Here is a 27243-nt window from a genome sequence, read left to right as displayed (position 1 = left end):
TTTATAGAAATAAAATTTTCAGAAAATTTTCTATAGAAATAAAATTTTCAGAAAATTTCCTATAGAAATAAAATTTTTAGAAAATGTTCTATAGAAATAAAATTTTCTGTAGAAATAAAGTTTTAACAAAATTTTCTAAAGATATAAAGTTTTAACAAAATTTTCTATAGAAATAAAATTTTGACAAAATTTTCTAAAGAAGAAATTTTAAACAAAAATTGTTTATAGAAATAAAAATTTTTAGAAAATTTTGTATAGAAATAAGATTTTCAGAAAATTTTCTATAGAAAAAAAATTTTAGAAAATTTTCTATAGAAATAATATTTTCGGAAAACTTTCTTAAGAAATAAATTTTTCACAAAATTTTCTGTAGAAATAAAATTTTCAGAAAATTTTCTATAGAAATAAAATTTTCAGAAAATTTTCTATACAAAGAAAATTTTCAGAAAATTTTCTATACAAAGAAAATTTAAACAAAAATTGTTTATAGAAGTAAGATTTTCAGAAAATGTTCTATAGAAATAAAATTTTCAAAAAATTTTCTATAGAATTAAAAATTTCAGAAAAGTTTCTATAGAATTAAAATTTTCAGAAAATTTTCTATAGAAATAAAATCTTCAGAAAATTTTCTATAGAAATAAAATTTTCAGAAAATTTTCTATAGAAATAAAATTTTCAGAAAATTTTCTATAGAAAGAAAATTTAAACAAAAATTGTTTATAGAAGTAAGATTTTCAGAAAATGTTCTATAGAAATAAAATTTTCAAAAAATTTTCTATAGAATTAAAAATTTCAGAAAAGTTTCTATAGAATTAAAATTTTCAGAAAATTTTCTATAGAAATAAAATCTTCAGAAAATTTTCTATAGAAATAAAATTTTCAGAAAATTTTCTATAGAAATAAAATTTTCAGAAAATTTTCTACAGAAATAAAATTTTCAGAAAATTTTCTATAGAAATAAAATTTTCAGAAAATTTTCTATAGAAAGAAAATTTAAACAAAAATTGTTTGTAGAAGTAAGATTTTCAGAAAATGTTCTATAGAAATAAAATTTTCAAAAAATTTTCTATAGAAATAAAATTTTCAAAAAATTTTCTATAGAAATAAAATTTTCAAAAAATTTTCTATAGAAATAAAATTTTCAGAAAATTTTCTACAGAAAGAAAATTTTGACAAAGTTTTCTGAAGAAGAAACTTTAAACAAAAATTGTTTATAGAAATAACATTTTCTATAAAAATAAAATTTTCAGAAAATTTTCTATAGAAATAAAATTTTCAGAAAATTTTCTGTAGAAATAAAATTTTCAAAAAATTTTCTATAGAAATAATATTTTCGGAAAATTTTCTTAAGAAATAAATTTTTCACAAAATTTTCTTAAGAAATAAAATTTTAACAAAATTTTCTATAAATAAATAAAATTTTTAAAAAATTTTCTTGTCGGCCGTTTGAAGGCATAATTCGTGCCAAGGGTAGTTAATTCCAACAAATCTAAACTGATTATAAAATTTTATGTTATTTCCGACTTTTTTTTGCTTTTGAACAATAAAATTAACAAAAAAAATATAGCGCTTTACTTTGTTGCATTACTTATCAACCACTCTTTACATATATGGAGGCAATATCAAATTTTGATTCAACCTTAAAAGTGTTCGTCCTTCTTCCAAAGAAATTCTTTGGTCTCCTTGGACGATAAATATTTTATGGTAAGTATTTATGCAGATCAAATTTTGTATACTCTTGCCATAATGTGGTTTAGAGTATAAATAGAAGAAAATGTTGATAATTCATTATATACCTTTTCCCCTAAAACTTATGTTTTAATACAGCCAGAAAAAAATACAAAACAAAAAACTTTTTTTTTTAATCTCACAGTGAGTTGCAAAATTAAAACAGATCATTGATGTCTTAATTCTCTCAAAAATTACAATTTCCATTGCTCTTATCTTGCTACATGGCGAAAAACTCTACTACATACTCTACATTACCGGCCTACATCACATTCGTTAAATTTACTCTACTACTCTCATTTCCTCTAATAAAATAGTAGGAAAGTACTGAATTTATCATCTCTGATTCCACTAACTCGAATACCTGTAGAGAAAAGCCTTAACTCCTCCATTTTTCAACTCCCACTCTCTCTCCCTCTCAAACTCTTTCTGTTGCATCTGCCACACACTACTTAATAGACCACTTCCTATAGTTAATCTTTGTAAGGGGAGGGAGGGGGTTTACTGTCTGTGGTCTCCAATTTAATTAATCCAATAACACACAGAAACTTTGGAAGTTTTCCGTAACATTAAGCACCAACAACAATAATAACAAGCTCACCAACAACACCAGCAACAATAACAAAAACACTACATTTTAAAAGATAAGTAGAAGAGAAGAGAGGAGAACACATATTTTCCAACAAAGAGTGCATTTTAAATAAAGAGGTTTTACAAAAGGATAAAATCATTCTTCTCCTATGGATAAGTAGCTAACCGAGAGCTTGATGAGGGGGTGGGGGAGGGGAGAAATACAGACATACAATAGATAGGGTATTGGACGATGGTCAACATTTTGTAATTACAACTGATGGTTTGTCAGCTCGTTCATCAGAGCCAGCCAACAAAGTTGGTTATAATATCAAGCCAATTAATGGTGTGGGTGTTGAGGATAAGCAAAGAAACTTCTGCGCAAACCTTAGTAAAGGATATTAGGTGTGTTTTTTTCCTATTCATTAGGTATAGTGGGTCTCAAAAGAAGTACATAAAAAATCTTAATAAAAATAATTATAATTTTAGTTAAATATATTTATTCAATTACAAAGTTGATTGTTTGTTTTGGTTTTGAACCAAAAATCAAAAATTCATTGAGACATTTCAATATTACCATTTCCGTGATTGGGACATAAAATACTTTGCGCATGTATACATTCGTCGGAATTTTAATTTATGAATTTTAAGATTTTGAGGGATTCATTTTTTTGTTTTTATATTATTATTTGGTTGATAATATATAGATCCTTAAGGCAAAAATATTGCTGTGAGGATGAATTTTCGTTCACTTCTGGTAAATAAACGACCAAGCATAGGCAGACCCATAGAGAAAATATAATCACCTTCTATAGAAAAATTTTAGTTTTGGAAGGGGATTCCATGGATTTTTGCCACAAATTTTTTTTTCTCCCGAAAAACAATTTTTTGACAAATTCAAGAAAAATTATTCATTATTATGTTTTGTTTAAGAAAATTTTTCATGTTTAAGAAAATTGTCCATTTTGAAGAAACAACTGAGCTGGCTGGTCTTACAAAGTTCATAATGGCCACATAGTATGTGCAACAAAAACACGACTTTTGTTTTGTGCCACGACATGATGTTGACTAGAGACTGATGCTGGTAATGACATTGGTGCTGGTTATCTTGGCTAATTTTCAATTGTCATCGCAATATGCTGTCGTCACAATCATCCGTATTCGGATCATTCAACTGTTTGGACTTTTGCTATGGTCCTTTTCCGTTCTCGTACGAACTTAATTTAATATAGAAACTAAAATTTGATGCTGTCATTTACAGCAGCATTCCTCGTTTTTGTTGTCCCTATACATCTTTAGTTTTTGCTAGTATGGATTGTTAGACATTTTGTAATATTAATATGTCTGGTGTCCTGTATATAATGGCATCAAAAATAAACGACCGAAAAATAAAGATTTGTATATAATTGATTAGAAAAATTAAAGAAATCGTTGGTCTATGTTTGTTTAAAGGAGGACGATTTAAAGGAAAATCTTCTAATTAAAAATGTGTGATATTTTTCGGTAATAATAGCGGTTAACAGTAGGCTTTAGAAGTATTAACTCTTCATATACGTTTTCTGAAATGTACTGCATACTATGGGGCAGCTTTAATCTACTATGAAAATGTGGCATATGTTTAGGATCCGATTTGGAGGAAATAAGAAATTAGTTAAGGAATTAAAGAATTATTTAAAATTGTTTAACCCTCTACTGCCCAAGCCCGCCTTTAGGCGGGTTCCACTTAATAAGGAAATTTTTAGTAAAACACACCTTAAGACAACCAAAAATGAGTAAAATAAAAAGCAAACTTTGTTGAAACTGTTCAAGAGGCTTTGCAGCATATACTGAACTTTACCGTATAAATTGTTTACTTTTCTTGCTTTCGTGTCGTTAACCAAGAAAATTTAATCAGCTGGCAAAAAAATTGGGGCATTAGAGGGTCAATGAAATATACTGCAAACTATTGGGTATTTATGATTTACTACAAAAATGTGACATATTTTCAGGATCATATTTGATGAGAAGTGGAAAATTTAAAATCCAACTACTAACTGGCAAGGTGATATACCTTTAGGTAATACACAAAAATTAGACTGCATACAGTCATCTTTTGGAAAAAAATCTCAAACATTTTTTAATAAAATGTACTGCATACTTTCTGGCAGCCATGAGCTATTATGAAAACGTGGTATATTTCTGGAAGTATAACTTATCTAAAATTGTTTAATAAAATATACTGCAAACTATATGAATTATTAAAAAAAATGATGCATATATTTAGGGTCTGACTAAATTAAAAAAGGGATATTGAAAAAAAAAAATCTCCTAGCTGACATGGTAAAATAACTGTATGTAATACACACACATTTGAATACACGCAGGCGTATATTCCTATAGAAAATTTTGTCAAAATAGAATAGAAGAATATTTTTTTTCAAAATTTTATCTGTGTAGAAAATTTGGTCAAAATTTTATTCCCATAGAAAATTTTATCAAAAGTTTATTTCTCTAGAAAATTTATTTCAATAGAAAATTTGGTCAACATTTTATTTCTATAGAAAATTTTGTCAAAATTTTATTTCTATAGAAAATTTTGTCAACATTTTATTTCTATAGAAAATTTGGTCAAAATTTTATTTCTATAGAAATTTTGTCAAAATTTTATTGCTATAGAAAATTTTGTCAAAATTTTTTTCCATAAAAAAATTTTGTCAAAATTTTATTTCTATAGAAAATTTTGTCAAAATTTTATTTCTATAGAAAATTTTGTCAAAATTTTATTTCCATAGAAAATGTTGTCAACATTTTATTTTTATAGAAAATTTTGTCAACATTTTATTTCTATAGAAAATTTTGTCAAAATTTTATTTCTATAGAAAATTTTGTCAACATTTTATTTCTATAGAAAATTTTGTCAACATTTTATATCTATAGAAAATTTTGTCAATATTTTATTTTTATAGAAAATTTTGTCAACATTTTATTTCTATAGAACATTTTGTCAACATTTTATTTCTATAGAAAATTTTGTCAACATTTTATATCTATAGAAAATGTTGTCAATATTTTATTTCTATAGAAAGGTTTGTCAAAATTTTATTTCTATAGAAAGTTTTGTCAACATTTTATTTCTATAGAAAATTTTGGCAAAATTTTTTTTCTATAGAAAATTTTGGCAAAATTTTATTTTTATAGAAAATTTTGGCAAATTTTTTTTCTACAGAAAGTTTTGTCAAAATTTTATTTCTATAGAAAATTTTGGCAAAATTTTATTTGTATAGAAAATTTTGGCAAAATATTTTTTGTGAAAGTTTTATTCCTAGAGAAAATTTTGTCAATACTTTATATCGGGATAGAATTTTGTTAGGATTTTATTTCTATAGAAATTTTGTCAAAATTTTATTTCTATAGAAAATTTTGTCAAAATTTTATTTCTATTGAAATTTTGCCATACTTTAATTTCCATAGACAATTTTGTCAAAATTGTAGTTCAATAGAAAATTTTGACAAAATTTTATTTCTATAAAAAATTGTGGCAAAATTTTATTTCTATAGAAATTTTGGCAAAATTTTATTTTTATAGAAAATTTTGTCAAAATTTAATTTCTTTAAAAAATTTAATATTATTTAATAAAATGTACTATGTCTATACTTTTGGGGAGTTATGTTCTATTATAAAAATGTGGCATATTTTTAGAATCTGATTTGACAAAAAAAAGTATTTTTGCAAAAAAAAAGTCTACTAACTGACAAATTATTATTAGAATAGAAAAAAATCTTTAAAATTATTTAAGAAAAATGTACAGCATACTTTCGGGATATGAAAAAAAATCGCATATTTTTAGGCTCTGATTTGAATAAACGGAGGAAAATTTAAGAAAAATGATTACTGATAATGTGATATTGTTGAGAAAGTATTTGTTTGTTTTAAAATTTACCGCGGTAAAACTTGCTTCATAAAAACAACGACGTCCATATTAATGGAATTTTTCTACTTTACTTCCAATCGCCCAAACAAATCACCATGAAAATTCGATGTAAACATAAATGTATCACCTTCAGTTTCATACCATTTCATGTCATCAAATACCCCGATATTATGGCATGTCATATCATTTTCTTTAGTTTCACATTATGTCGGGGTTCTGCTCTATTAACTGGAGCATTACTGTCTACTGAGTTTGTTTATTGTTGGGGCTGAGCAAGACCTCAGTATTCAATTTCCTTTAGCAAATACAATTCACCATGAAATGAAAAAAATTTCATTATGTGCTTGCCAACCGTGTTTCACTAATGTTTTAGTTAATTAAATGTTTTGTGATTTTCAATTTGTGTAAGATAAAAAACAAAATGTGGACCTAATTGAAAACTAAAATGCGATAAGATTTTGAGGACTTCAGATAGTCAGTATTGTCTATAAGTTCCATATGAGTTCGGGATATACCAAACTTAACAGAAAACAATTCCACTATTTTAAATATTTCCGATTATTTTAATTTAAATTAAAAAAATCCTAATTTTCTCTGTTCAAAATAAAATTGAAAAGAATTTTCAACACTGCTTGCTCTCCAACAGACGTTGCTCATACGGAAAGTTGACTTCAAGATTTATTGATAGCTGGAAATCACACCTACATTATATACATATGTTTTATTGACAGTTCATTATGTTGTCTACCAGCCACCAAAACCATTTGCATCTGAGGTTTAATAAAACGAAGGTTATTCGTGATGGAGTTCCAAAGTATCACAATTTGGGAGGGTACATCATGGATCTAAACACCACATTATCACCATATATACAAAAACTAAAAAAAAAAAAATCATCGAATTCCTCTTTAGATAAGGACCCCTTTTCGCATATATTTGTATATTAGCCGAACTTAGAGTGATTTATATGGCAAAGCATACAACATATTTTTTTTTTCAGCTTTAATCACCAACATTGTTAACTTCTGTATTTAGTCATTTGCTGTTTTTTTTTTTGTTTTGTTTTATGTTATTAATATTTTTTGTTTTTTGCTGTAATTATAACATTTCAATTCTGAACACAGCAATTTACAATTTAATTGTTTATTTACTAAATGCTTTTGGTATTATTAAAATGCTGATATTTTGCCAAGCCACATAAACCAGAATATGGCTGTGACTCAACCAGATGTTAATTTTAATTATTAATATGAAATAGAGAATCTATAAAAAAATTTTATTTTCGAAATGAAGAAGGGGCGTCTAGATGTCTGTTTTTTACGTTTTGAATTTACAAAATGATGAAAAATAATACACCAATACCCTATTTAGGTATGACATCTTGCATTTACTACTTTCCAATTTCTATTTTTTTTTAATTTTTTCAGAATTTAAAAATGTAGACTTTTCAAATTTTTTTAAAAATTAAAAAAAAAAACTATTTTTTGGCTTCTCGACATTTACACTTTTTTCCACTTTTTCTAAAATTCAAAAATTTTTCCATTTTTTGACTTCCCAACTTTTTAAAAATTTGAAAACTCGTATTTCTATTTTTGCCATTATTACAAATTCGACTTCTGGCGCAAAGACGCTCAACGTTTTGATCAATTTTCAATATAAAAAAAGAAAAATGACATCCCTCTTTTAATTCAAATTCGAGCTTTTCGTTAAAGATCGATATGCCAATTTTGACCACAATGAAATTTTACCCAACAACAAAAGTAAATTATTTGATTTTGACCAATATCAAAAGTCGATTTGATAAACTGATTTAAAAAATCGATTAGTCTATTGTAAAGTTTCCAAAAAATCGACATCGACTTCATTTAACAAAATCGATTTTCGAATTTCAAAAAATACAAAAATTCAACATCTCCTTTAGTTGGAAAAAAGTCGATTTTTTTATGAATAAGACAAATGTCGATCGATTTTCGATTTTTTATAGTGAAATTAAGATTTGTTTTACAAAAAGTAGATTTTAATTTATTTTGATAAAAATTAGATTTTTTTTAACAAAAAGTCGATTATCGATTTTTTGATAAAAATTCCATTTTCGATTTTTTGATAAAAAGTCAATTTTGGATTATTTTGATAAAAATTCGATTTTCAATTTATTTTATAAAAAGTCGATTTTTCTTGATAAAAATTAGAAAAATTCGATTTCCGATTTTTAAACAAAAAATCGATTATCGCTTTTTAGATAAAAAGTCGATTTTCGAGTTTTTGATAAAAAAAAATCAATTTTGGTTTTTTTTTTACAAAAATTAGATTTCTATTTATTTGAAAAAAATAGATTCTCATTTTTTTTATAAAAATTCGATTTTTTTGCAGAAACCGATTTTCAATTTCTTTAACAAAAAATTTTTTCGATATTTTGTTTTTTTGATAAAAATTTTTTATAGTGAAATTTAGATTTGTTTTACAAAAAGTAGATTTTAATTTATTTTGATAAAAATTCGATTTTTTTTAACAAAAACTCGATTTTTTGATAAAAAGTCAATTTTTGATTATTTTGATAAAAATTCGATTTTCAATTTATTTTATGAAAAGTCGATTTTTCTTGATAAAAATTAGAAAAATTCGATTTCCGATTTTTAAACAAAAAATCGATTATCGCTTTTTAGATAAATAGTCGATTTTCGAGTTTTTGATAAAAAAATCAATTTTGGTTTTTTTACAAAAATTAGATTTCTATTTATTTGAAAAAAAAAAAAATAGATTCTCAATTTTTTTTATAAAAATTCGAAACCGATTCTCAATTTCTTTAACAAAAAAATTTTTCGATATTTTTTTGATAAAAATTGGATTTTCGATTTTTTTAATAAAAATTGGATTTTCGATTTTTGTTAGAAAAATTCGATTTTCGATTTTTAAACAAAAAGTCGATTATCGAAAAAATCTAGATAGAAAGTGCATTTTCGATTTTTTGATATAAAGCTAATTTTCGATTTTTTTTTGGTAAAAATTCGATTTGCAATTTATTTTATAAGAAGCCGATTTTTTTGATAAAAATTAGAAAAATTCGATTTTTTTCAATTTTCAATTTTCTTTTTTTTTTTTGACGAAAATTAGATTTTCTATTTATTTAATTGAAAAAAGTAGATTCTCAATTTTTTTTTAATAAAAATTCAATTTTTTTTTTTGCAGAAACCGATTCTCAATTTGTTTAACAAAAAACTGTTTCGATATTTTATTTTTTTTGGTAAAAATTGGATTTTCGATGTTTTTAATAAAAATTGGATTTTCGATTTTTGTTATAAAAAATCCATTTTCGTTTGTTAAACAAAAAGTCGATTATCGAAAAAATCTAGATAGAAAGTGCATTTTCGATTTTTTGATATAAAGCTAATTTTCGATTTTTTTTTTTTGGTAAAAATTCGATTTGCAATTTATTTTATAAAAAGCCGATTTTTTTGATAAAAATTAGAAAAATTCGATTTCCGATTTTTAAACAAAAAATCGATTATCGCTTTTTTGATAAAAAGGCGATTTTCGAGTTTTTTGATAAAAAATCAATTTTCGATTTTTTTGACAACAATTAGATTTTCTATTTATTTCAAAAAAGTAGACTTTCAATTTTATAAAAATTCGATTTTTTTGCAGAAACCGATTCTAAATTTCTTTGACAAAAAAATTTTGTTATTTTGTTTTTTTTGATAACAATTGTATTTTCGATTTTTTTAATAAAAATTAGATTTTCGATTTTTAAACAAAAAGTCAATTATAGATTTTTTCGATAGAAAGTCCATTTGCGATTTTTTGATATAAAGTAGAGGTGTGTACGTGAGTAATATTTTACTCACGCTCACGCACACTCACGACGGAAAAATCTTACTCACGCACGATATTGTTTGGTAGGACTCACGAAAAGAAAATTTGTACTCGCGCACGAAAATGTCGTAACTCACGAAAAATATCGTGACTCATGAAAAATATCGTGACTCACGAACAAATTTACCTTAACGACGTCTCTGAAAACATGAGCATTATTAAAATCGGGAGCGTTATTTCACTCTTAACATCCCAGGTGTCACTAATATTGTAAATTAATTTAACTCTTAAGCGTTTTATGTTGGTGAGCGGGATTATTTTCGTGAGCGTAAACCTTTACTCACGCACACTCACGGAGATAATATTTTCGTGACTCACGCTCACGCACGACATTTTGGTTTGTTAATCACGATCACGCACACTCACGCCGTTGCCATGAGCGTGAAAATTTTCGTGAGTCACGACAATTTCGTGTCACGTGCACACCTCTAATATAAAGCTAATTTTCGATTTTTTTTTTGATAAAAAATCGATTTTCAATTTATTTGATAAAAAGTCATTTTTTTTTTGATAAAAATTAGAAAAATTCGATTTCCGATTTTTAAACAAAAAAACGATTATCGTTTTTTTAATAAAACACCTTCTTGACAAAAAGTCGATTTTCGGTTTCTATGATAAAAATTCGATGTTCGAATTTTTTGATAAAAATTAGATTTTTTTATAAAAATTCCTTAATCGAATAGTGAAGCTTTATGATTACAAAAAATAGGCATCGACTTTAGTTCACAAATTCGATTTCCCACCTTCTTGACAAAAAGTCGAATTTCAATTTTTTTTATGAAAAAATCGATTTTCGATTTGTTGATATAAAATTCTATTTTTGAATTGCTTAATAAAAATTTGATTTCCGATATTTGTATAATTCGATTTTCAATTTTTTTTTTATAAAAATTAGATTTTCGATTTTTTATGAGTACAAAAAATTGACATCGATTTTAGTTAAAAAGACCATTTTCCCCTTCTTGACAAACAGTCGAATTTCGATTTTTGTTATAAAAATTCTACTATCGATTTTTGGATAAAAAAATCACTTTCGATTTTTATTCGATAAAAAATAAATTTTCATTTGTTTTTTTGATAAAAATTTTATTTTCGATTCTTTCATATAAATTCGAAAAACGTCATGATTTATGAAAGTCGATTTTCTACCTTCTTCACAAAAAGTCAAAAAAAATCAATTTTCGATTTTTTTTTTGACAAAAATTAGATTTTCGATATTTTTGCAAAAAATCGATTTTAAATTTTTTAGATAAAAATCAGTTGTCGATTATTTGAAGTCGTTTTTCAATATTTGTTGTTTTTTTTTTTTTTTTTTTTTAAATTCAATTTTGAATTCCAAGATGAGTTATGGTTGATCACCCGGAATTTCGGTAGCTACAATGTTTATGCCTTTTTTAGGCTCATTTCCTCGATGGCTAAGTCACCAAACAAAATTGTTGCAAGCGAAACTGGGAAACCGTAAATGCTGTTGCTGAGAAGCCTCTCCATCCTCAACGCGTCATAGTCTGATGTGGTTTAGGGTCCTGCGGGGTCATTGAACCCTCTAATTTTCGAAAAGTAATTACGTGTAATGGAGAGTGCTATCGAGAGATGATTAACTACACTATTAGAAAAAATTACCTTCCAAAATCGTGAAAGGACGGTAATAAATTGAAATGGAACAAAACCAAAACGGAATGGTCTCGGATTTCTTCATGGGCATTCACGATTTTTCTTTGGTCATGAAAATTTTTAAAATATTCGTAAGACATTCTTATGGCAACTGCGTCGGTAGTGAGATAAGCTAATGCGTCTTACAGACTATAAGTTTTTCCGGACGGAATGTCTGTGTTTGTAAAGAATCTTACAGTGTGTCCAATCGATTCGACAATTCGTTGATGACTAAATATTCGGTAAATGTGTTAACGATTCCATAAACATGCAGCAGTATCGATTATGCCTTCGGACTTAACTTATAATGTGGCCAATATATGGGATATGTTCGACACAAGTACTGTCGTCCGGATAAACTTATAGTATGCAAGGCGCATAAGGCTACACTTAACGGCGGATTGAAAACACTTTTTCAATATATTTTTATTGTTGGGCCCACTGTGCAAAAACTAAGCCGTGTGCCTTATACAAACTAAATTTATTCTAAAGGGCTTGCATCTGTATTTTTCCCCATATTGAAGTTCACTAACCTCAACCATTAACGATTGTAAAGAAATGCCTAAAATATTTCTCTTGAATAAAATTTACATATTTTCTTGCCACCCATTTAAACACTTGGCAAAATAGAAGCCTATCTTCATTGCCGCCTCTTGGCCAAGCAAAAACAAAAAAAAAACTTTATTTATATAGCCAGAGTTTGTTGCTGGTTGATTGGTCTTATCAATCAACAAGGCAAAAACAAAAATAGGTGAATGAAATGAAAACAAAAAAGCCCCAGCAATCGATAAATTCGCAATGAATCTTCAAGACAAATATTTGAATAAAATCCATTTAAGTGGATTGAATATTTGTGTTTGAATACAATGAGCGAGAAATATTTCATTTAAAATAAAATTCTCGTGTAGAATTACTTAAAAGAGTTGGCTCAATAAAAGCACAGTGTGGCTAAACGTTAACTTTTGCATTAATTATATATAATTTACGTTCTATTCTATTTTTTTTCTTTCATTGTGGGTTTATGGTTTATCAATAAAATAATCAAGTTTTCAAAGACATCACTGTTACACTTGATGGGATTTTATATAAATTTAAAATATTTAGATAGATAGCTTGGCTTCATTCTGAGAGTGTCATATAACATATAAAAAATCTTATATATATTAAAAGAGCAACAATGTTTATGACCCAGATTTATTTAGTTATAAAAATAATGGCTTCATATAAATTCTGATCACTTTTCCCATCTCATAGAAACAAAATTTTTGACAAAATTTTCTATAGAGATAAAATTATGATAGAAACAAAATTTTGACAAAATTTTCTATGGAAATAAAATTTTGTTAAAATTTTTTATGGAAACAAAATTTTGTTAAAATTGTCTATGGAAACAAAATTTTGTTAAAATTTTCTATGGAAATAAAATTTTGTTAAAATTTTCTATAGAAACAAAATTTTGTTAAAATTTTCTATGGAAATAAAATTTTGACAAAATTTGCTATAGGAATAAAATTTTGATAAAATTTTCTATGGAAACAAAATTGTGACAAAATTTTCTATGGAAATAAAATTTTTGACAAATTTTCTATGGAAATAAATTTTTGTTAAAATTTTCTATTGAAATAAAATTTTGACAAATTGTTTTTATAAAAATAAAACTTTGACAAAGTTTTCTATGAAAATAAAATTTTGGCAAATTTTTCTAGGGAAATAAAGTATTGTTAAATTTTCTATAGAGATAAAATTATGATAGAAACAAAATTTATGGAAACAAAATTTTGTTAAAATTGTCAATGGAAACAAAATTTTGTTAAAATTTTGTATGGAAACAAAATTTTGTTAATATTGTCTATGGAAACAAAATTTTGTTAAAATTTTCTATGCAAATAAAATTTTGACAAAATTTGCTATAGGAATAAAATTTTGATAAAATTTTCTATGGAAACAAAATTGTGACAAAATTTTCTATAGAAATAAAATGTTGACAAAATTTTATATGCAAAAAAATGTTGCATAGAAATTTTTCGATAGAAATAAAATTTTGACAAAATTTTCTATAGAAACAACATTTTGACAAATTTTTCTATAGAAATAAAATTTTGGACAAAATTTTCTATGGAAAAAAACTTTTGGACAAAAATTTCTATATAAATAAAATGTTGACAAAATTTTCTATTGAGATAAAATTTTGACAAAATTTTATATAGAAACAAAATTTCCTATAGAAATAAATTTTTGTTCAAATTTTCTATTGATTTAAAATTTTGTAAAAAAAAAAACTTTAACAACATTTTCTATGAAAATAAAATTTTGGCAAAATTTTCTATGGAAATAAACTGTTGACAAAATTTTCTATACAGATAAACTTTTGACAAATTTTTCTATAGAATTAAAATTTTGACAAAATTTTCTATAGAAATTTGTGTTAAAATTTTCTATGGAAACAAAATGTTGTTAAAATTTTCTATGGAAACAAAATTTTGTTAAAATTTTCTATGGAAATAAAATTTTGACAAAATTTGCTATAGGAATAAAATTTTGATAAAATTTTCTATGGAAACAAAATTGTGACAAAATTTTCTATACAGATAAAATTATGATAGAAATAAAATTTTGACTAAATTTTATATGCAAAAAATGTTGTATAGAAATTTTTCTATAGAAATAAAATTTTAACAAAATTTTCTATAGAAACAAAATTGTGACAAATTTTTCTATAGAAATAAAATTTTGGACAAAATTTTCTATGGAAAAAAATTTTTGACAAAATTTTCTATTGTGATAAAATTTTGAAAAAAATTTTATATAGAAAAAAAAATTTCTATAGAAATAAATTTTTGTTTAAATTTTCTATTGATTTAAAATTTTGTATAAAAATAAAACTTTGACAACATTTTCTATTTAGTGATTTCCTGATTATTTTTATACAAAATTTTGTCAACATTTTATTTCTATAGAAAATTTTAACAAAAATTTATTTCTATAGAAAATTTTGTCAAAATTTTGTTTCTATAGAAAATTTTGTCATAATTTTATCTGCCAAAATTTTGGCAAAATTTTCTAGGTAAATAAAATATTGTTAAAATTTTCTATGGAAATGAAATGTTGACAAAATTTTCTATACAGATAAAATTATGACAAAATTTTCTATAGAAACAAAATTTTGACAAAATTTTCTATAGAAATAAATTTTTGTTAAAATTTTCTATAGAAATAAAATGTTGACAAAATTTTGTATAAAAATAATCAGGAAATCACTAAATTCGCTTAATTATCAATCCTTAAAGTCACACCTTATGGGTGGGGTATCTACTGTCGAATGTAATATGTTATTACTTTTCTTCAGGGTATAATTATCAATTTTAAAATAACTTTTTTTGTAGTTACTTACATCGTCATCTTGGTACACCATTAAAGCTGTCATGGAAGGCGTTTTGCCATTCATTATGATGATATTTTATTTTAAGTAGTTTTATTTTTGTTTATTTTTTATCTTCTAAAAATAATTAATATTCGATGATGAAATCATAAATTTATGAGATAATTTAACACTTTTCACTGTATATGGAGGAAATATAAAAATCACTTTTAGCCACTATCTTCTGAATCAAATCATGGTGTAGTATGAGCGAAATTTGACGTAAAAGATAATGGCGCGTTATGACGTATAAGCGGACAAAAAGAACATTCAAATTACGAAATACGTTATCAATAAAAGTTTAAAATTTATTTATTTTTTTGTTACTTATATGATGGACTTGAAGTCATCCATAGATTAAAAATGAAAATTAAATATCATTGTCAGTTTCGAAAAAAAAAAATATAAAAAAAACACACACAAAATTGATTGCCCCCGACAATTTGAACTAGAACTTGAGGAGGAGGTGAGACTCGTAAGATATGGGAATTGAAAATTCGTATCACGTTACTTTTGCTTGCGATGATAAGCTTATATGTGTGTCAGCCACCGAACTAATGCTAGTCGGCAATTGCTGGAGCAAAAATAAGAGGGAGAGAAATAAAAACAGCTACTTGTCGGTCACTGTCATCGAAACCACTTAGTTTATTTATTGTTCCATAAATTATTGCAATTATTTGTAAATTGTAATTTGTATTGTGCTGTTTCCTCCAGTTCAAACGATAGTAGGTAATTTTTATATCAATTTTTTTTGTTTGGTTGGCTCTGCTGCAAGTCACGCTATGGTTGCATTAACCGCCAGAATCGCATTTATTTCGATTACTCGTAGCAGGCCGACATGTCGCGACAGACAGATACTCATATTCATATTCCTAAAAGAGGATTTTGTCTTTGTGACGAGACGAGACGGGACCACCACCACCTTCATTAATAATAAAAACCTAGTTCACTAACTTTCATACTTCTTGATCTTTTATTTATAAGGAAAGCTATTAAACAACAACAAAACACAAATAAACATTGATTTTTTTTTGTTGTTATGTGTGTGCAAATTCAATATTGCCGCCCCACTATCATTCTTCTCTTAAGCAAAACACTTTCACCGCCAACAATGCGACAATCACAATCACAAACTTTATTTTATAGCTTCGTGTTTACCCGGTGTGTAATGTAGATCGAAGTGTTGATTTTTTACATATGACTTGATGTTGAGAATACTTTAATAAATTTATATTAAAAACGTTGTATTCGTCATATGGTGGTTCTTGGGATCTTTTATTGGCTTATGGCGGTCGATCTTTTGTATCTCTCTTTCTCGTTCTCATTTTACTGCCTTCTGTTAAATTAAAAATGTTGATATTGTGACGTCACCACTCATTGTGACGCCGATAGCCTGCATTATTTACAGAGTTGCTGCTCGCTCTTGCTTTTGTTGGCCAACGAATAACCGGCTCTCAGACATTCAGTGTTGCAAACCACTGACAAGCAAAAATAGCTCAAACTAAATGTAGCAGCTCAAAATAAAAAAAAAGATTGTAAAAATAGCTTTATATATATCTTTAATATACATTTATATAATAATATATATTTGAAATTTTCCAATTAAAATTGATTAAAATGAAATAATCATCATTTTCAATATTTTTAAGTTAGATGTTGGATGTTTGTATCGGGACTACAAATAATTATGGTTTATAAAGGGTTTGTTTGCGAGGTAACATAAAGACGGAGAAATAAATTGCCACTGGATTAGAATTTGAACCAAAATATTGGGCTTTATTTAATAAATAATTGTTCGTCAAACAATATTTACCTTCGTAGGAAGAAAGCCAAAAGGCGAAAGTGACAAAGTAAGAATGTCAAAAAGGTTGGATGCGGAAAGACGGGGATTTATGACATTCGACGTTAGAAAATGTTCTAATTTTCCGACCGAAAAGCAGAAAAGTGAAGACAAATCCTAATGGCGGGATTCCACTTGAAAATTAAAATGTTATATTAACAAAGCTTAATAAAATGACATTTGAACTTAAACAGGGATTATACCTAAACGTTCGAGATTGACCGTTTGAAATGCCATCTGACCTAGTGATGCAGGTCAGCAAAAGCAAAAAAAAAAAAACATATAAAAAAAGTATATACGGCCGTAAGTTCGGCCAGGCCGAATCTTATGCACCCTCCACCATGGATTGCGTAGAAACTTCTACGAAAGACTGTCATCCACAATCGAAATACTTGGATTGTGGTATCTTAAAACTTCTTAACATCGTTTTCTAAATTGTGAGTTAGTCCATACGTGGTATATATTAGACAAAAAAGTTATGTATAGGTAAGTCTACAAATAATTACGAATCGATATGGAATTTTTGCACGGTACGTAGAGAGCCAGAATTGAAATATGGGGGTCACTTATATGGGGGCTATATACAATTATGAACTTGATATGAATAAATTTTTGTGTGATGGGAAATCGATTTATCTGAGGGATATATATATAACTATAGACCGATATGGACCTAGTTAGGCATGGTTGTTAACGACCATATACTAGTACAATGTACCAAATTTCAACTCACTCGGATGAAATTTGCTCCTCCAAGCAAATCTAGGGAACGGTTTATATGGGGCTATATATGATTATGGACTGATATGGACCACTTTTGGCATGATTGTTAAATATCATATACGATCACCACGTACCAAATTTCAAGCAGATCGGATGAATTTTGCTTCTCCAAAAGGCACCGGAGGTCAAATCTGGGGATCGGTTTATATGGGAGCTATATATAATTATGGACTGATATAAACCAATTCCTGCGTGGTTGTTGGATGCCATATACTAACATCACGTACCAAATTTCAAGAAGATCGGATGAATTTTGCTTCTCCAAAAGGCACCGGAGTTCAAATCTGGGGATCGGTTTATATGGAGCCTATATATAATTATGGGCCGATTTCGACCAATTTTTGCATGGGAGTTTGAGGCCATATATTAACACCACGTACCAAATTTCAACTGAATCAGATGAATTTTGGTCTTCCAAGAGGCTCCGGAGGTCAAATCTGGTGATCGGTTTATATGGGGGCTATATATAATTTTTGACCGATGTAGACCAATTTTTGCATGGTTGTTAGAGACCATATACTAACACCATGTACCAAATTTCAGCCGGATCGGATGAAATTTGCTTCTCTTAGAGGCATCGCAAGGCAAATCGGGGGATCGGTTTATATGGGGGCTATATATAATTATGAACCGATGTGGACCAATTTTTGCATGGTTGTTAGAGACCATATACTAACACCATGCACCAAATTTCAGCCGGATCGGATGAAATTTGCTTCTCTTAGAGGCCTCGCAAGCCAAATCGGGGGATCGGTTTATATGGGGGCTATATATAATTATGGACGGATGTGCACCAATTTTTGCATGGTTGTTAGAGACCATATACTAACACCATGTACCAAATTTCAGCCGGATCGGATGAAATTTTCTTCTCTTAGAGGCCTCGCAAGCCAAATTTTGGGGTCCGTTTATATGGGGGCTATACGTAAAAGTGGACCGATATGGCCCATTTGCAATACCATCTGACCTACATCAACAGCAACTACTTGTGCCAAGTTTCAAGTCGATAGCATGTTTCGTTCGGAAGTTAGCGTGATTTCAACAGACGGACAGACGGACGGACATGCTCAGGTCGACTCAGAATTTCACCACAACCCAGAATATATATACTTTATTATAAAAAATTTCCTATAAAATTTAGTTTATTTTATTATATTGGAGTTATTAAATATCCATTGTTACTTGTTTTTATTTTAAAATTATTTTAAAGACAGAGACATCTAACGCTTCAGGTTTGTAATAACAAGGCTGACTTTTAATACAAAATTCTCTACGGCATGACATCAAAAACAATGGATTAAATAGAATATAGTGAACGAAATAATAAATTTGGTATCAATTTAGTTTAGTAGGCCTGTTTTGTTATTAGAAGAAACACCAAAAAAATAACCACTCGTAGAATTACTCCTAAAAACAGTAGGTAACGGCTATAAGAAAGTCAAAAAATATCGCCATATAATAGTCACTCAGCCGACTGTCGATTGGACTCAGGAGTGTAGTGATGGAGCAATGTTTCATCCATTGTCACATATCGACGGAAAAACTCGGGTGTATGACGAGTTAACAGCTGCAAACACCGCTCAGAATCATCAACACGTTGTTGTTTTTGGTCAAATGTGAGCTCGCGCGGCACCCATTTTGCACAGAGCTTCCGTATATCCAAATATTGATGAATGATATGACCAACACGTTCCTTTGATATCTTTAAGGCATCTGCTATCTCGATCAACTTCATTTTACGGTCATTCAAAATCATTTTGTGGATTTTTTTGATGTTTTCGTCGGTAATCACCTCTTTCGGGCGTCCACTGCGTTCACCGTCCTCCATGCTCATTTCACTACGCTTGAATGTTGCATACCAATCAATTATTGTTGATTTCCCTGGGGCAGAGTCCGGAAGCTCATTATCAAGCCAAGTTTTTGCTTCCACCTTATTTTTTCCCTTCAGAAAACAGTATTTTATCAAAACACGAAATTCTTTTTTTCAATTTTTTCACAATAACAAAAGTTGCTTCACAAAAGACGCTCTATCTCAGAAACGAATTGACTTACAGACGTCAAATTTTGACACGAATCATTTGAAGGTTGGTATTATATAAAATAATATGCATTTAATACTAGCGACGCCATATATGTGCCAGACCGGGACTTATCAGCCAACCTGTTAGTTGCAGCCCGAGATTTTAGGCTCACTTAGATACCACAGTGGTGATCTTCTCTCTTATCACTAAGTGCTGCCCGATTCTATGTTAACCTCAATGGCAAGTGACCTCATTCTTATAGCGGATTCCGAAGGGCTTTTCACATTGATTCACTCCACTTAGAGAAGCTTTGAAATGGTAGCAGCATTACTGAGAGGGGATAATCCACCGCGTGTTTGGCCCACAACCCTTTGTATGCAAGACGGCCATGCACCATTGCACCACCTTAGCTCCCTTCTCTTTGCTTATGCTCTGCATCTGTCATGTCAACTTTAAACAAGCAATTCCTAGCCTTGCTAAATGCATCCGCTTCGCACTTCCCCGGTATGCTCCTTTGGCCAGGTACCCATATTAGGTGAATATTGTACTGCTCAGCCATCTCGTTGAGAGATTTGCGGGAGACGATGACCGTTTTCGAGTTATGGAACTCCAAGTCCAAGGATTTTATTGCAGGTTGACTGTCGGAGTATATATTAATGTGAACATTTGTTGGAACATTACTCCTCAGCCAATTTGTAACCTCTTTTATTGATTAGGTACACTGGTAGAAAAAGTTTCGTTATATTAATGAAATGTGTCATTAAAATTGAGCCAATGAAACAAATTCATTGATATAACTACATTTTTCGTTATTATAACGAATTTTCTGTTATTCAACGAAACGTTTCATACTATTAATGAACATTTTCATTGTCTTAATAAAAATGTTTCGTTGTATCAATGAAAAATTTTCGTTGGCTCAATTTTAATGAAATAATTTTTTCGCTATTCGAAGATCCAGGCCTTTAGAATATACTGCGAAAACCACTTGTCCACTCAATTTACAGCCATCGGTGTAGAAATCTATGTAACATTTATTCGCCGTGGTCTGTGTGCACCGCGCCCCACTGTTGGGAATTAGAGTTTCAAACTTTTTGTGCCACTACATTTGGCACATCTGCCATCATTTTGACGACCGAACCACAGCAAGAGTTCGCGCAACCGTACAGCCGATGTTAGAGCTGACTGTTTGGCCAATATGTCTAACGGCAATAGATGCAGCATGACTGAGATACACATGCACGCTATTCCCTGAACTTTATCTAAACTTGTCAGCCGCTGAAATGCCGGCCACCAGACCACAACACCATATAGTATTATAGATCTAACCACAGCCAATGCACAATTTTCGGGTGACAAGAAAATTTCAGAAACCAATCTACACAAGCCTTGACTATACATGTGTTTCATCGACGGTTATCTCGAATTTCTATAACCTTTAGTTTAGATCTAGCTGGGGGAGATTATTCCTTTCGTATCGTATATGCTAAGTTCTTATGGAAATTACACACAAGAATTATTCTTCCGGAATTGAACCATTTATCACAACCACTTATTTTGTCATATAATTGCAATCCCTTAATCATATTTTTTGATTTCGATTTGTTACTACATTAATGCAACCAAAAAACCTTTGAAAAGTACAACTCGATTTTATAAATTTATTTTTTGATAGAATTAAGTTTTAAATTTTCCATTGTTGTTTTTTATTAATTGTATTTTGAAACTGTAAAACATTCTTCTTCTTTTCTTTCCAAACCATGTGTATACCCTAGAAGAAAAAAATGCATATAATAAAAAAAAATTTTTTCGACTTTCTTAGGTTAGGTGGCAGCCCGATGTATCAGGCTCACTTAGACTATTCAGTCCATTATGATACCACATTGGTGAACTTCTTTCTTAATACTGAATGCTGCCCGATTCCCGATGTTAAGCTCAATGACAAGGGGCCTCCTTTTTATAGCCGAGTCCGAACGGCGTTTCACATTGCAGTGAAACCACTTAGAGAAGCTTTGAAACCCTCAGAAATGTCACCAGCATTACTGAGGTGGGATAATCCACCGCTGAAAAACTTTTTGGTGTTCGGTCGAAGCAGGAATCGAGCCCACGACCTTGTGTATGCAAGTAGGGCATGCTCACCATTGCACCACGGTGGCTCCCGTGGTGCAATGGGACTTTCTTACATCCGTTATCTACTGTAATGTAACATTAATTTCTTTGCAAGTATTTATAAACATATTTTTTCTCCGCGTGTTTACAAATCATTGAAAGTTGACAACACCTAAATGCGAAAATACGAAACAATTCATTAATCTTCAATCTCTTACTCTCTCTCTCTCTCTCTTGTACAGACCAATCAAAAAGAATACGCGGGGGTATGGTCAATCAATTCACAAGCGCTTTGTGAAAACTATGCCTTATTTTCCTCATTTTCTTTTGTTTCGCTATTTCATGTTTATTTATTTTCAAATAGAGAATAACAACAGCAACAATATAGCCGCACAAATATTAACAATACAAGCAACAAAGGGAAACTATGTTAATAGAACAAGTAACACGTTGAAACGTTTATTTACACGAGAAAACATTCAAATTGACACCATCCATCAAAGGGAACTTGTACTACGAAATGCACTGAAACACGAAACGTGGCGTTAATGGTGAAAGAAATGACAAAACAAACACGAGGAAAAATGTAGACAATGAAATTGTATCTATATAATTAACAATCTGTTAATAATGGGAGAACGGTAAAATTTAGCTAATGAATATTTCCAGCATAATGGGTACGATCATTTGCACTATTTTTCTTTTTTTTTAGTATTTTGTTAAACAATAAATCAATTTAGAAGGCACATTTACTAGTCACTTCTCTTTTTGTTTGCGAATTTATTCACGCGCTCATATTTGCCTACACCGTCGTTTATCGAACGTTACAGAAACCGAACTGCAAATTGTTGCTCTCTACTCAATATCATACCCCCATGATGCTCTCTTTGAAAACATCAATTATAATAACAACAAAGCAAGTATTTCCCCAGCAACGAAGAGGCAACGAAGCCAGACAACAAACATAAACAATGAACGTACATTATGCTAAACTCGTCTCAGGAGCAATGAAAGCAACAACAACAACAACAACTATAATGAGATCCAAATCCATGTGTATAAAGAGCAGGCTAGCAGAGTACTTCACCCAAACAAAAGATTTTGTTTGGTATTCTTGGGCATATTGTTTACAAACAGTACTTAGTAGCAGTGTTGCCAGGTGATTTTTGATTCTTCCCCCCAAATCTTAAGAAAAAACCCCCTAAATTGGTCTAACCGTTTTTTCAAAAACCCCCAAAAAATGTCAGAGTATAAAAGTACAAAAAGTGGTCCCAAAATTACGTGGGAAAAATCCTGTAGTGATACACATTAAAAATTAAATTTAACACAAATATATATCCTTTCCTGATAAACGAAATTTTAGAAAAACTAAGTTTTCTTTTGATGCTAAAATTTGTTTTCGTTTGAAGTAAATAAAAAATAAAATTTGCTATTTAAGAAAATACTTTAAAACAAAAGAGATTTTCGTTTGTCTAAAATTTCATCCCTGAGGAAATTATTTTTTTTATGGATGTAATAATACAATATGTATATCAATTTAAAAAGCGGGCTTACTCTTAAAAAGCTTTCAGCTGCTAAGTTAAAATACGATTGTTTTTAATTGTGTCAAATATTAAAAATGTCCTTTCAACAGAAGAGTTAAAAAAAGATAACGAAAATAATGCTATTGGATACTTGTTTGTATTTAGGATCTTCTTGGGAGCCACCGTGGTGCAATGGTTAGCATGCCCGCCTTGCATACACAAGGTCGTGGGTTCGATTCCTGCTACGACCGAACACCAAAAAGTTTTTCAGCGGTGGATTATCCCACCTCAGTAATGCTGGTGACATTTCTGAGGGTTTCAAAGCTTCTCTAAGTGGTTTCACTGGAATGTGGAACGCCGTTCGGACTCGGCTATAAAAAGGAGGTCCCTTGTCATTGAGCTTAACATGAAATCCGGCAGCACTCAGTGATAAGAGAGAAGTTCACCACTGTGGTATCACAATGGACTGAATAGTCTAAGTGAGCCTGATACATCGGGCTGCCACATAACCTAACCTAACCTAGGATCTTCTTGTTGACTTTCCGCATCTTTTTTCTCATAACTCATGCTAGAATTGTTCCGAATTTGCTTTAGAATTGCTCCACTTTATAAGGTCTGAAATAATTTTTTATCCCCAAAAATCCCTCTAAACGTGAAAAAACCCCCTAAATTTTGGGGGAAACCCCCTAACCTGGCAACACTGCTTAGTAGAGAAATTGTGCAAAGAGTAGGAAAAGACATTTTTTTGACAAGATACAGGCTTGTGCTCTGAGATTAAGAGAACATATGTCAATGTGTAGAGCAGGGCTGCCAATTTTGTAGATGTTTTACTCAAAAAATAGAAATTGCCGATTTGTGATGAAATTAGCTCTGTTCGCGTTTCTAAAAATTTTTGATAATTATCTCAAATTTTTACAGGAAGTCGTTTGTTTACACCAAGAATCAACCGAAGTTCATTATTTACATAATCTAATGGGGTTGAAGATAAGAAATGATTGTTGATAGTTACCCAGCAAAAAAAGCGTCGGCAAAAAAGTAATGAAAATGTTCTTTTTGGATCCGGAAGTGGTGCAAAATTGACGCAGAAGCAATGAATTTAACATGGGCTTGTCATAGGACGGAAGTCCTCCATTTCAACAGCCGTTGCACTGAATTTACATCACTTCTTTAGGTGTGATCCGAATTCAATGTTTTGGATGTAAATTAAAAAAATTCTGTGATATTTTGTCAAATAAATAATTTTTATATTTTTTTATAATTTTTAATGGATTCTAACGCTTGTCGGAAACGTTTGAACTCAAAAATTTTCAAAAAATCACAATTTTTTCAATTGGATGTATCATTTATTTCGACAAAATTTAAATTATTTGTACCATTTTATGAATTCTTACTCTGTTTTTAACCTATTTGAAACAAAAAAGTTAAAATTACCCATTAAAAGTATGAAAAAAACCAAGTTATAAAAAATTGAATTAAAAGAACTTCCTGAGGAGTTAAAATAAAGAACATCATTGGGAGTGCATCTTCCCGAAGTGCTTTTAAAGTTGTGCCCTTGGAAGAACTTCCAAATTTTTTTGCTGGGTATTTACAAAGAATTATCCACAATCTCTAGATTCAAAGATTTTGAAAATATTGAAATAAATTTTAAGTTTTTGGAAAATCTCTCTCTCGCTTTTCCAATTTTGTCAAAATTCGGAATTTTTAGTCAAATAAATCGTAAGAAAACTAAAATTGTAAGTTCATTAAGGGGTGTTCCTCAGGGATCTATACTTGGACCTTTGCTATATACGATGTACTCAAATGATTTGCCGAACCAGCTTGAACATACCGACATAATAATATATGCTGATGATGTCCGGCTATATACATCTACCACTACTGATACAATAGAAAGGTGTGTAATGAATATTAATAGTGATCTTAAAAGGTCCTGGATTGGGCGAGTGGAAATGGCCTGACTTTAAACCCCAAAAAAAATTATTAGAAGTCAACAAGTGTGGGGAATGTTAACATATTTCTGGATAACTGCCAAATAGAACTTGTCAAGAAAGTGAACATTTTTGTTGTAAGTTTTGAATGAGAATTTAACTTGGTCTGATCATATTAATGCTAACTGTGGTAAAATATATGTACTACTCTGATATTTCTCCAAAAAAAAAATTATACATACTAAGGAACCATCATACCTTTACGACCGATTAACTTTCGCTAGATCTAACCGTGGTTACATTATCCCCAATTTGGGAGAAAATCCACAATACTGGCAACACTGCTTTGGTTCTCTCTCTCTCTCTCTCTCTCTCTCTCTTATGGAATATGATGTCTAAAGAGATTCCATTTAAAAGAGAAAATGATTATAAACGTAAAGCAGAGAATGTATGAGATTGTGTTAATATTTTAAAGTTAATAATTTAAAGTTAGCAATCGAAAGTGAATGTTTTAAGGGTTGATACCATAAAAAGCTAGTTGGAAATTTAACCTTGATCTGCATAAAAATGTGTGATATTGTACATAATGAATTTACTGCTCAACTAGAAAATGAAGTCGTCGTATTTATATACAATTTCAGTTCTCTACGATCAGAGATGGAAAATCAAAATTTAGTTAAAAACACGGTAATTTTTCGTATTCAAATATTTTATCTTGTATACTATTGCATCTATTGTGATGCAATAGTGTTTTATGAAAAAGTACTTTACCACTTTTTTAAATTATTTATATTACAAGGCTGTTAGCAGTCGGGATTTACAAAATATAACTTTTTTAATTCAACCAAATATAATTCTACATTCCAAATGGACCAGAAGGGACCCTATAGTAGAGGTGTGGACGTGAGTAATAGTTTACTCACGCTCACGCACACTCACGACGGAAAAATCTTACTCACGCACACTCACGCACGATATTGTTTGGTATGACTCGCGCTCACGCACACTCACGAAAAGAAAATTTGTACTCACGCACGAAAATGTCGTGACTCACGAACAATTTTTTGAGTAATTTACCTTAGTGACGTGTCTGAAAACATGATCATTATTAAAATCGAGAGCGTTATTACACTTTTAACATCCCAGGTGTCACTAAAATTGTAAATGAATTTAACTCTTCAGCGTTTTATGTTGGTGAGCGGGATTACTTTCGTGAGCGTAAATCTTTACTCACGCACACTCACGAAGATAATATTTTCGTGACTCACGCTCACGCACGACATTTTGGTTTGTTAATCACGCTCACGCACACTCACGTCGTTGCCATGAATTTCGTGAGTCACGACAATTTTGTGTCACGTGCACACCTCTACCCTATAGCTCCGTTAGGACCACAGCGAGCCTTTGGGGACTCAAAAGCTTTGTATTCGAGATGTGGGTCAATAAGGACCCCGTTGAGTCAATAAGGGATCCGCGGTACTCAATCAGGTTCAATATAGTATATAAACAGATGGCTCAGAAGGGACTCCACTGAACCAGACAGAGTTTAAAAACTGCAATTCTCATTATGAGAATTGGAAAAAACTTCGCCGCAAATTTTAAATTTAATATTATTTTATGTCGACACTAAAAAATATAACTAAATTGTATGTGGGTTTAGCCGGTACAAAAATATTCCGAACAAGTACTAAAGTACTTCTTTCCGTCACAGATGCAGCCATTTAAGTCATTTCATTCTAGTACTTACTCTCTGTATTAATAATTAATGCTAACTGTGGTAAAATATATGCACTTCTCAAAACTCTGATATTTCTCCAAAAAAAATTATACATACTAAGGAACCATCATACCTTTACGACCGATTAACTTTCGCTAGATCTAACCGTGGTAAC

The 27243-nt window shown here is 29.4% G+C and overlaps 1 protein-coding gene across 8 annotated transcripts in view; it reads right to left on the bottom strand.

Moving 5' to 3' along the window:
- SPoCk (secretory pathway calcium atpase) overlaps nucleotides 1–27243 on the bottom strand; it is a 256319-nt gene that overhangs the window by 45720 nt on the left and 183356 nt on the right. The window contains exons 1-2 of one of the 8 annotated variants that reach the window (XM_075305465.1): nucleotides 22654–22731; nucleotides 15121–15287 (exon numbers count right to left, since the gene is read on the bottom strand). The exons of 2 other annotated variants lie outside the window; for them this stretch is intronic. In XM_075305465.1, the coding sequence (XP_075161580.1) occupies nucleotides 15121–15174 (54 nt within the window). In that variant the 5' untranslated portion in view covers nucleotides 15175–15287; nucleotides 22654–22731. Of the gene's footprint in view, nucleotides 1–15120; nucleotides 15288–16305; nucleotides 16431–22367; nucleotides 22551–22647; nucleotides 22732–27243 lie in introns of those variants that run through there. 5 more of the 8 variants (XM_075305466.1, XM_075305470.1, XM_075305468.1 and 2 more) reach the window with 5 other exon arrangements.

This window comes from Haematobia irritans, chromosome 4 (assembly GCF_050003625.1).
Source record: "Haematobia irritans isolate KBUSLIRL chromosome 4, ASM5000362v1, whole genome shotgun sequence".
Lineage (NCBI taxonomy): Eukaryota > Metazoa > Arthropoda > Insecta > Diptera > Muscidae > Haematobia > Haematobia irritans.
This window is presented reverse-complemented; position numbering and strand designations above follow the sequence as displayed.